At 34.9% G+C, this 13,240-nt stretch overlaps 1 protein-coding gene across 1 annotated transcript in view; it reads right to left on the bottom strand.

Annotated features, from left to right (window-relative positions):
* The window catches only part of LOC135201156 (general transcription factor 3C polypeptide 1-like), a gene marked incomplete in the record, with an annotated part of 923,347 nt that overhangs the window by 898,932 nt on the left and 11,175 nt on the right, over positions 1-13,240 (bottom strand). The window contains 1 exon segment of the mRNA XM_064230032.1: positions 6,494-6,679. Within this exon segment, the coding sequence (XP_064086102.1) occupies positions 6,494-6,679 (186 nt within the window).

The raw sequence follows: 13,240 nt of genomic DNA, 5'->3' as shown, positions 1-13,240 counted from the left end.
TATTACTAGACTGTAAGAGTTTTAGCTTACAATTGCATTTTTCGACCATTTCAGTAGAATCAAAGTTGACTTAAAGTTGAAATTTTTGCACTTAACGTTATTTATATGAAAATATTTCAAAACTGATAAAAGCTACAACCATGGGTTGTTTTTAGTTGTATTGTGCATGAAATTGCGCACATTTCCATACATAAAACTTTATGTAACGGCAAATTTAAAATGGTGCAAACATCAGGACAATCGCACAAAAAAATTTATCGGAAGAGTTACCACGCGAACGTAAGGAAAAAGTTTTTTCATAAATTCACCATAAATCGAAATATTGTGCTAGAGACGTCCAATTTGTTGCAAAATGAAGGCAAATGATTGAATATTACTATAATATAAGGGTTTTAGCTTACAATTGCGTTTCTCTACCATTTTGGTAGAGTCAAAGTTGACCAAAGGTTGAAATTTTTGCACTTATCGTTATTTATATGAAAATATTTCAAAACTGATAAAAGCTACAATCATGAGTATTTTTTTGTTGTATTTTACATGAAATTGTGCACATTTTCATATACAATACTTCATGTAAAGGATAATTTAAAATGGAGCAAAAATTATGTCAAAGTGACGAAATAATTTTTGAGATGCGTCACTGATACTTTTTAGTGCGATAAGAAAGAAATTCGCGCTTGTGCGCCTGCATAGCGATTGTAAACAAAACAACGCCTTGATCCGTGAACTCCCAGCATCCCCCAAGACGCGTGATTCAAAAGTTTTCGGCTGGTAGGCCTATAAGTATTTTTCCGCAAATTTTTAAAAAAAACTTTTTTGAGTCGACGTATGATACGTTCATTCGGCATACGGGAGACATTTTGACTCGACGTTTAATACGTCCATTCGGCGTAAGAGGGTTAAGGTGAAAGGAGAATACCCAGTATGAATCCAGCTTAACCTTCCAAGATCACTACAGAACTGGACAGGTAGGCCAGTTAACCTCCCCAGACAGCCTGGAGTGGACGGTGGCCCTTGACCAAAATTACTAAAGTGAATTTTTCGATCTAGACCGGTAGGGAGGATAGGTCCAACAAAATGATAAGAGAGAGGCTCTCTATCTTTGATATCCTCCCTGCTAGCATAAAGGGTATAAGGGTAGGGACACCTAACCTACCTTCCAAGACCTAGCCTAGGCGTGGTCGGTCGAGCCAGAGGGGGGGAGCAACTCATCCAACCTCTTAGTGAAATAAAAATCATCAACGTGCATAAATCAAGACCTATCTGGTTCGTGTTAACACTAACTCATGCATGTCTCACAACGAAAGAGAGAGAGAGAGAGAGAGATAGGGTTCTCTCCTCTCCCGTGACAAATGCGATAGGCTACTAGTAGCCTAATAATTACACATATACATCATGATAAAATTACATAGAGATAGGCACGAACACACTCTTGAGCAACTAGGGATGGGGTGAGGCTAAAATATAAATTAATCAACCTTTCTTTACACCCAGAGGAAGTCACGTAATATGAAAACATGTCACTGATGATCGTATATCTAAAATTCTTACATAATATCAAAACTTTAGAGGAAATTAATGTGTAACAGAATCACACACGTTCTGATGATGCTCCCAAAATGGCAAATAAGCCGACGGCGCCCACGATACGTTTTCTGAGGGGCCAAAGGCAAATATGGAAAACACCTTAACCATATGCGTTACAAAAACACAAATTGGAGTACTCAACTTAGATGTAGGAGGAAGTTCCACAGCCGACATCATGAAAAGAAAGGAATAATCCCAGGAGCTGAAACAAACGCGTGGTTCACACACAATGCTAATACAGGAATGTAGAATGCATGTGGGTATTAGTAGTAGTAGCGAGAGGAAGGTAAGGGAGGTGACCTTTGTGATGGCTCTAACCCTTATAACGGCTCTTGCCGTGGAGGGATTTTGGAAAGGAATCCTCTAATTGGCAGAGGACCTGTGAGTAGTGGCTTCCACTCGCCCTCATACTTTATATCGACACCCCTTGGGGTGCTCGCGCTGGGGGTAGTAACTTCAGCATACCATGCTAGCTTTTTCTCTGGTATATTTAGGATCTATTTATACTTAGAAAAGTGAGCTACAGGAACTTTTCACCGACAGACACAGGTCGAACCCAGAAATGTATTTTATTTTTGCTTATGGAAGCCACCATTGAGAATCGGTAGGGCTTAAAACCTTGACAATTTTAACACTCTCAAAAACGCTCAATAGTTACGGTTAATGACATTAGCAATTAGCTGTTTCTGAATTTGAGAATTCTAAAAACCAGAATTTTTTTAGTGGAGGAGTATCATTAGTATTACAGTCGATGAAATGGAGAGAGAGAGAGAGAGAGAGAGAGAGAGAGAGAGAGAGAGAGAGAGAGAGAGAGAGAGAGAGAGAGAGAGAGAGAGAGAGAGAGAATCATTACCTCGGTTAGGTTATTACACTGATAGATATCAACTTGCAAAAGTAGAATAATAGATGTACAGTGGACCACCCGTATTCGCGTTCTCCAGATTCATGGACTCACACATTCGCAGATTTCTCTCGGGAACGTTTCCCTGCATTATTCGCGGAAAATTCGCACATTCGCGGTATTTTTCTATGATAAATATCCACAAATTCCTAGTTTTTTTGATGAATTCATCATAAAATGCACTTTTTTGATAAAACTATTAAAAAAACCATGTAGGAACATTTTTAGTGGGTTTTTCTTGAGTTTTAACTAACAAAATAGGCTGTTTTTAGCATTTTTATAGGGGTTCCAAACATTCGCGGGTTCTAACTATTCACGGGGGGGTCTGGTACGCATCCCCCGCGAATACGGGGGGGGGACCACTGTATTGAGAATGATGATAATTTCAATACTTGAGAATAATGATATTTTCAATATAACTTGTTTTACAGTAATCATATTGCATGTATTATCCTATTACAAAATATGAACAGAGTGATGATGCATCATTTGCTTTCTAGTCTTAAAATAATCAGCTGATCGCATTTTACCGATATCATTACTTAATTCAGAGATACATTCCTTTGCAAATTATCAAGGGTGGGTTTAACAAGGCAGATTCTATATCATGTTTTTCATACATACGTCGCCTAAAAGGGAAACCATTGTTTTGTTTCTTCACCATTCTCAAACAACCGCTAATAAAAATACAATAGTAATGAATGATAATTATCGCACACAATTACAGTTCATAAGAGTGAATTGTTCTAAACAGTTACAAACAGCTTTGTGTGCTGCCTCATGTGATGTTCACTGCATTTTTGTATGCCATGGTTGGTACTGAAGATGATGTGTATGATATTGATGACGAAGCCGAAGTAGACTCACCAGAACCAGACTAGAATCCTTATGATGGTGGAAAATGTGATCAATCTTGTGATAAGTATGAGGAACTTTTAATGAAAAATGAATATTATTATCCTAAATGTTATTATTACAATAATTACACTAACACTGAAGTTTCTAAAAGGTTACCGAAAGCTAAAGGTTGTTGTTAGAACAACCTTAACTCGATGTTTACACTTTCTCAGCTGGGATTGCATATATAAAAGTTTGTTTTATTGATTTAGAATTATTCCTCAAGTAGGCTATTTGCTATGGAGATATGCCAATAATATATATGGTAAATAGGCTTTTATTACCTTTACTATCAGTTTATTTCATAATGTGAATCTTCTGGCTAGGCTATACCACTGAGGCCGAGGCTAACCTACCGATATATATCTTAGAATTCAAGGTTTGATTTTTAGAATTATAGTATATGATGACCCCCAATTTTTAGGAATGATTTTTAGGATTTAAAGGTCGTCTTATATGCAGAAATATATGGTATTTGTTTATCTCTCAATCCTTTGGCAGAGAGAGAGAGAGAGAGAGAGAGAGAGAGAGAGAGAGAAATACTTGTAACTGCCTATCTTGAAAGTTCAAGTTCAAATACCAAATGTATACTTGAAAGTATCATCCTGCATCAAATATACAGTGGTCCACCCGTATTCGCAAGGGATGCTATTCAGAACTTGGTAAACAAAACCATATTCACAATACATGTCAGACATACATTACAACAAAGATAACTCTAAGGTAACATACATCAAAACTAATGAATCTATCAGTAGGGCAAAGAGCAATTTTGTTTAATTTATCAACTAAATTGCTCTTTGCCCTACTGATAGATTCGTTAGTTTTGATGTATGTTCTCTTTTTACTAAAGTCCCTATAGACTCTATTGTAGAATATCTTAGTAATGAACTAACTCAGCATGAATTACCTTTACCTATAAGTCACATTATTTCACTCACGAGTTTGTGCATTTGTGATTGTAAGTTTATATTCAATGGTGAATTTTATCAACAAATATTTGGCATGGCAATGGGAAATCCTTTATCACCACTACTCTCAAACCTGTACATGGAATTCTTTGAAAAACGCTACTTACCTAATAACATTATATTCCTGTAAAGTGGTTATCTATTTATGTTTTTGAATGATATCTTAGCTGTTCTTTCCCTGTCGGTATTGATGTAAATGATTTACTCTCTAAATTAAATAACCAGGTACCATCAATTAAGTTTACTCTAGAATTAGAAAAAGACAATAGCCTCCCTTTCTTAGATGTTTTGATACATAGAGAACCATTTCAATGTAAATTCAGTATTTATAGGAAACCGACCAACAACTTAACTTATGTTCATTTCTTCTCAGGCCACCATCTTAACATAAAAATATCAATTTTTTCTTCTATGTTTTTACGAGCATTGCGCATTGTCAGTCCACAATATTTGGATCAAGAAATTGAATACATAAGAAAAATAGGGAAAGATTTATGCTATCCTTCACATACGTATATTAGATATTGTTATAATAAAGCCCACAAACAGTTTTATAGTGTAACACGCAGAAAGAAAATTCTAAGAACACTCTCAGTTTGCCTTATTTTAACGGATTTGAAACCATTAAATCATTGTTATGCCTCTTAGTGTCAACCTTGTTTTTTCCTATAATAACACACTAAAAGGAATGTTAATAAAAAATGGCCCCAGAGAAAGCAACAACATAATATATAAAATTCCATGTATGGATTGTCCCTCATTTTATCTCGGACAGTCTAGCAAAGGCCAAGAAGTAAGGCTAAGCCAACATAAATATTCTGTAAAAACTGGGTTTTTTTACAGAAAATTGGGTTGGTAGTTCAGTAATTGCAAGGTCAAGAGATGTCTTATCACGAAATCTTTTAGAATCTGCTTTAATTTAACTTACTTTTCATTGTAATTTCAGTGTTAGTCATGGCCTTTTTCATTTAGACCTTTGTATTTGTAACATGTTTAAGAATGACCTCAAAGATATAATTACTGACTTGAATAAAAATCAGTTATCTTTGTTGTAATGTATGTCTGACATGTATTGTGAATATGGTTTTGTTTACCAAGTTCTGAATAGCTGTCACCTATAATCCTTTAATTGTCTTGTCCTTGTATCTGAGATGATTGTCTTAAACCTTAACTGCACCCATTGTTTATGCTTGTTTGGGTAGATTTCTCATTTTCCAGGTGTGTCGGATTCTAGGTACTAATCTCTTTATAATCCCTATCTGTCAGTTATACGAATCTTCTTGTATTGTCTTTTGCCCCATTTATGTCAGTTTCTGCTCAGTAAAGGGCGTTTAACGTCGAAAGGTCTCGCAGATCCTCCTCCGTTTATTTTTCCTTCGTGGCATATATCTTTATTTATGGATTTATCACGTTCCTAATTTTCGTGATTCAGTTATACATACATACATACGTACACATATATATATATATATATATATATATATATATATATATATATATATATATATATATATCAATTGCATTAACTTATTTTTCTCTTTTCTTCATGAACAACAATAAGTGAGGCAGATAACTACAAGAGACTAAAGAGATTTGTTGGTACATGAGATCTACTTATTGAGAACCCTTCCTCTTTGGTTGAAGAGGAATGGAACCATGAATTGGGATATAAGAATGGGTTTATATAAAAGATTAGCTGTCTTTAAAAATTCAATTTCCTAAAAGAACAACTAACTGGTTAAACTTTTTATGACTAAGATAATAGAGTAAACAATAGTATACACAGTACTCTATTCATGTAAATTATACTTACCTTTTATGATTGCGAAAAATCAGTTTCTATAAATTTTCTCCATGAACTGACTACAACAAACCTTGCATTGACTTGCAAGCAGACAGTGCGTGTCACCAAGTAAGTTTGGGGGTGTCTTCCCTATGTGAATTAACAAAGCCCCTGAGACAAATCTAAAAGACATTGGCTTGCATTTATGAAATGAAAAATTTGTAATAACTGATGCTGTAAAATAAAATCGTTAAAGCTTATTTCTATCCATCAAAACAGCTTGAACTCCATGAGTATGGACATTTTCAGTTCTTAAATATAAATTACAGGATCTACAATAAATTTAAAACTTACTCTTCTTCAACTTGCTGTAATGACTTCACTATTACAGACTCTGTGATATTGGCACGTTCATAATACAATTTGCAAGACCCCCGAACACCATTCTTCTCATCATCAACAGGATGAAACGGATAAATGTCATGGGGAACATCCTTTGGTTCGAGCACAATACCAAGTTCTGGATCCATGTGTTCATATCTGAAAAGTGTGTAATTGATAATACCATTAAAAATATTTTGTCTTTACATTCGCATATGCATAGTATATCTAAAATATAAAGTGGATTTCTTTACTTTGCTTTTCCTTGACTTACACATGTTCATGTTAACTTAAAAAAAAAATTATTTCCAATTTTCTCTAACTAACAAATCTCCACTTATTTGTAGACAAATCCTTCACTTATAACTAACCCACATTTGTGGTCTACATGAATCTGAGACACTTCATTCCCGAATAAAAATAAAATTGTCTGCTATTGAGTAACTTTGAGCATGAACCCAATAATCTATACCCTTACTTCTCAATAGTTCTCAACTAAAAATATCTCGGTCTTACAACTCTTCTGGTGCTCACAGGTTACCCAAGTGACATCATCACATACTATGCTCCCAAGGATTGCACGAATGACATGTCAAGCTCCCTGTATCATCCTTTCATTATTTTCTCATCTACCCAAGGTACAATATTATTTTCATTTTGATATCATTTCTAACTCTATCCTGCCACCTGACCCTTAATATCTATTATAAAATTTTATTCAACAAATCTTTTAGGCACAGGTTTGCTGTCAAACCATGATTCATGCTTGTATACTAATACAAATCATACTAGACTTGAGCATTAATCTTGCTTTTGTATGCAATTAGACTTTCATTTCAAAATCCCTTTCAACTTGTACTGCATATCATTGTTCCTAAATATTTGAAAGATTTAACTTGATTAATCTTTTCATTTCTTTATGCATTACTTTTTTCTTAGATTAATTCTTTCAAGTGTCATCTCCAGAGAAATATGAATCATCCTATAAAAAATCTTTGTTTATGTTGTAGTGCTTTGCTGATTAAAACCACATAATTTAAATTTATCCTTCCCCCTCCATCACATTAAACATAAGCATACAAAAGTCCCTTGATTGTCCAGATTAATAGAGCTAAGGCTATTATATACTGGCAAATGTCAGATAAGGGCAAGTAAAAAAAAAAGTAGGGTGTTCAAGGGCAACTCCATACCCTTCCTCACCCTACTGTGTCAATACCACATAACCTTAAACACTAAATATGCTTATGAATAATAACCACAACACTTTAAACCGAAAACTTGATGCAAAAAGGAATTTTCTACTGTATTTTCCCATATTTTTAACAAACAAATTCTATGAATACACTTTAAAAAAAGCCAACCCTTTCTTTTCCCCTTGTATGCAACATGTAATACAATAGAGTACACACTCAATATACCTCTAACACTTTAGAATACATTGTACACAAAAAAGTAAACTGATTTTTTTCTCTCATTTGCAACAGACATTACAATAGGTTACATAAATGTTTATCATTTTCACCAAGAAACATCGTACACAAATGAAAAAGTACACCCCCCTTTTTTCCCTCATATGCAACATGCAATATGAAAGGTACACAAAAAATTCTTATCATTTTCCCTATGCACTTTAATATATTGTACAGCTAAGCTTAGAACTGATGATACCCGATTGCATAGGATTTTGTTCAAAATTCACTAACTGGCAATCTAACATGCTCCATATTTATCTGTCATTTCAATTCAAAAGCATGGTTATTGAACATAATTAAGCCATAATATGTATCATAAAAATAAAATCTGTGATATATTTAAAAATTGTAGGAAAATGTTGTGTACCCACTTTCAGAAAAAAACATTTACAAAATATTTTCAAAAGTTTCATCGCTGAGATACATTTGACTTAAACAAAGTCATCAAACTCAGTTCAAATGTTAAAGTAAAAAAAGGAAAAAATTTTTCATAACATTAATATTGCTTCCAAAGCAAGCATAAAATTTGAAATACATAGTCCTATTTGATTTTTTTACACCTCAACACTGAAAAAATCTAATATGTATACATATACAAAAGTAGAATGAGCCCACTAATATCAACGTGTGAGATAACCATTACAGTGGCGGTGCAACAAGAATCACTTGGTGTAATATAGGTCTACAATGAGAAGCAACAATGAAATTATCTTGAAAACATTTATTTTATAGTTGTAAGAGGAATATTTTGATTTTCAAAAAATTACTATTTGTTATATATATTTCTTAAATACTTCAAAAATGATGGCTTACTAGTAAGTATTCACCTATGCAATTATTCTTTTATCAAAGACAAGATATTGTTCACAGGCCTAGGCGTGTTAAATTTCATTACTTAACACTTAGCATTCACATCTCTATATTAACAATTTCGTATCTTGGACCACATTTTACATGTAAAATGGCTAATCCGTTCCAAGCCCTCCAAAAACACCCCAGTAAATTTCATAATAAAGCTAAATTTACCTATAAACAATGAAATACTACAACAATTTGGACCATTCAATACCTAAATTAATAAAAAAAATGCAAAATATAACCTGTAAATAAAGTGTATATTAGTGTACATGGTAACAAGAAATATACTGTACGTAAAATGTGGAAGCTTACCTTTCGAGTGAGGCTACGAACATATATAACTATCCAAGGAAGATTGCTTCTGCCTACTTTTCACAATGTTCCTGTGTGAGCCTTTTCGGGGGGTGTCTTCTACAAATGATTGCACTTCATGAAAAGCGGCTTTAATTTCTGCCGTTTTTTTTTTTCTTTTGTACATAAAGTGTACGTACGTACACTTTAAAAAATATACGTACACAATGTTCCTGTGTGAGCCTTTTCGGGGGGTGTCTTCTACAAATGATTGCACTTTATGAAAAGCGGCTTTAATTCTGTTGGTTTTTTTTCTTTTATTGATTTTTACCTTTTTTTTTTTTTTTTTTTTCTTTTTTTTTTTTTTTTTTTTTTTTTTTTTTTTTTTTTTTTTTTTTTTTTTACATAATTTAAACTTTCTGTTTTTTATCACTTGGTTCCTTTTTTGCACCTCATGACTCTGTTGGCCCTGGTGTCCATCAAAACCCTGTTCAACCAAATGCTCTCTCTGCAACTGATTGGGGTACTGAATATTCGGCTGCTGACCTTCAACATAAACTGAAGTGCCTTGATTATACGTACTGGAATGCATGTTGTAAATGATTGGTCTATACCCTCTGTTCAGCAGGGAGTGGATATTCTACCAACCTTGCAAAGTTTCCAGTTATCCCATGAGAATGCCCTTGATCACTTATCCCATGTGAGAGATCTTGGTCGCTTTTTTTTTTAAATAACGTACAAATTGACGATCCGAAAAAAACAAAAAGAAATTTTACCGCGTGTTAACGTCACTATAACAATGCTGGTACCGAGAGGCCGAAGCACGCCACCACGTGTACATAGTAGATGCATGATGGGAGGACGCTGGCAATAGGAGAGAAGGATTTCATGGCCGTATGTGACTATACATCAGGAACCAAATGGGAGAGCAGGAGGATGGTGGCGAGTCTACTAGTACTAAGATGGCGGCGCGCGGCGCGATTTTCAAAATTCTTATCCGGGCGAATCTCGGACTTTCAGAAACCTTTATTATCTTGAAAACTTTTCGTATGTAGAGCCGTTAAATTTTTCGTATTGGCTTTCGCATCTCGAGTTTTTCATAAGTTGAGCCTTTCGTATCTCGAGGTACTACTATATGTATATTTTTTAAAGTATATGTACGTACATACGTATCTGCCGTTTGTCTTCCTCCTCCTCTGCCGCCACTTTCGGAGTAGCCTCACTCGAAAGGTAAGCTTCCACATTTTACGTACAGTATATTTCTTGTTACCATGTACACTAATATATACTTTATTTACAGGTTATATTTTGCATTTTTTTTTTATTAATTAAGGTATTGAATGATCCAAATTGTTGTAGTATTTCATTGTTTATAGGTAAATTTAGCTTTATTATGAAATTTACTGGGGTGTTTTTGGAGGGCTTGGAACGGATTAGCCATTTTACATGTAACATGTGGTCCAAGATACGAAAACCTCATGATACGAAGGGCGCCTCGGAACGGATTAATTTCGTATCTCGAGGTACTACTGTACTTTATTAATTGTATCTAAGCAGAATAGGCATACAGAAGAAAATCTGAACTTATGGGTGGCAAAGGGGAGTGCTCCAAACACAATTTCAATTAATAATCACGTTTGTTTGTATCTCCGAATGTTTGTAAGTAGGGTCATATCTGTAGATTGTAGACTAGCCAAGAATATAACTGTGTCAAAAAAGTCAAGAGCATCATGTACGAGGGAAAGTCAGTCATCAACACATTCATCTATTGAGCTGGGTTCCTGGAAAGCTGCCCAATCAGCTTTACCAATGTTCCATTTATGTAGTCTTGACGATGGAGGATTTGAAGCCATGTTCACTACTATTGGAAAATGGTAGCTAGTAAATCTATCATTTATCACTCTCCAATTAAAATACATTTGGCAGTCGTCACTACATATCGATATATAAATTGCTGATATGCTGTTTGTGTAGACTCCCCTATGTTTTGGATTCCAAAACACAGGCAATTTCCCCTTTGATTGGTAACAATGTTACCCAAAAGAGTTTCTACTATTCATATCTCCCAAAGTAACAAAGGGTAGTTGTTGAATGTGGGATTTAAATGCATCAATGGGGAATACTTAGTATGGTAGGCAGTGTCACAGCACGCTGCTCAGATGTTGATTGTTCCCGCCTCCCCCAGGGAGACAGAAAATCACTGGCTCTGTACCATGATCAGTTACTGATGCAGTGTGGGGTCTGTGGTGGAAGGTTGAAAACAACATTCTTTGGAAGCCTAAATGTCAAGTTATTGGCCCCATGGGCTTGTTCCCTGTGAATAGGTTTCACACACTGTAATAATAATAATAATAATTATAAAAATAACTAATAATAATGGTAATAATAATATAATTGGGTAGGAGACCATCTTTCAAGCATGTCTTGTTAAATATTATTGCTGCTTCACTGCACTGATTTTGTTGAGGTTCTTCTCTATTTTTCTGACGACTGCTTTTTCATCGTTGCTAAAATATATTAGTAGCACACCTATGCTGGGCATTGTAAAGGCAGGGGTAGGTAAGAATAAGAAATTTTCATAATAAAATAAGATTTTATGTATACATACTAAACCGTTGGCAGCTGGAATTGTGAAAATTTGCAGTAGCGCTATATTATTTTGGCCAGGTGACACCCCTGTTAAACTACCGGGGGATAGAGGAACCAACTCATCCATGAGAGGGGAGGCAGAAGGGCTTTGATCATGTAACTACAGTCCGGTCCCGAATTATGTGATTTCCCTTTTATGTGGTCGCTAGTTCTCAAAAATAGATTTTCTGTATCTGCAAAGCCGTTCAAAGTCTGCGAGTCAAACGCCGCAAAATGTATCAAATCTATTGTCTTTTCAAGTATTTTAGGTGCGGGGGGAATGCTTGGAGGAAAAAAACTATTACTCCTCCAAGGGGGAAAGCAAGAGAAAGATTTCCTGCTCAGCCATTAGCTAAGACGGAAGGCTCTGCCTCACGCATTTGTGACGTCAGAGTGCAGCGTGTATGAATGATCGGCATCATCACCATCGTCATATGTATTATTCAGATCTGCGAAGTGTTTTCTGAATGATTGGTATCATCATCACCACCATAGGTATCATTCAGATCTGTGAAGTATTCTGAAGGCTTCTGCTCAGCATTTAGCTAAGACGGAAGGCTCCACCTCACACATTTGTGACATCATAGTGCAGTGTGTATGAATGATTGGTATCATCATCATCGCCATACTATTCAGATCTGCGAAGTGTATTCTAATCATCCACATCATGTATGCATCCACCTAGAAGTCGAAGAGGAAGACCTATTTTCTTGAAACTAAAAAGCTTGCCATTAAGTTAAAGACGAAGGAAAGAGCCACTTCCATTTTGGCAGCAGTCGACAACTTGAAATCTGTCATTGCTGAACATGAAGTAAGAATTTTTTTGTCTAGGTTAACTTGCTTTGACTAACTTTTGGCATTTGGTAATTTATTTTTTTCTATTTTTGAAATAGGTTTTGATGAAAATGACTAGTAAAAGTGATAAGTGATTAACAGAGAAGCAGATGAGAGAGAGAGAGAGAGAGAGAGAGAGAGAGAGAGAGAGAGAGAGAGAGAGAATCATTCAATCTAATCTTTTCAAGAAGATTAGACCATCCTAGTAACTGGAGTCAAGCAAGAGCCTTAATCCCATGTAATGACACAGTTAAAAGGAATATCATTGAATCTTGTTTCATCAAGTCAAATAATAGAAATGTTCTAAATTTAAGTCTTGGTTTATTTAAACTGGATGCTTTCATAATGAAAAAAGTTGTAGATAAATATAAGCAACAAAATTAATATATTCAGTTTTTACATGTTTTGGACTGTAAAGTAACTTTGTAATTTTGGTTAGGGTCAAATCTGTTGAGGTTTGTGACCGTGTGATATCTGATAATCCTGGATTATCTCTTTTAATTTTTACCCTTTTGACAATTAACCATCTGGTATTCTTGATCTTGTGTACCTGAGAACTTTCTCTCCAATTGTACTTCATTAGCTCCTTGACAATGTCTGAGTAGAGACGAAAGCGCTTGGATTTCTGACTATCATT

Source organism: Macrobrachium nipponense, chromosome 28, assembly GCF_015104395.2.
Source record: "Macrobrachium nipponense isolate FS-2020 chromosome 28, ASM1510439v2, whole genome shotgun sequence".
NCBI lineage: Eukaryota > Metazoa > Arthropoda > Malacostraca > Decapoda > Palaemonidae > Macrobrachium > Macrobrachium nipponense.
The sequence above is the reverse complement of the archived record's forward strand: the minus strand, read 5'-3'. Positions and strand labels throughout refer to the sequence as shown.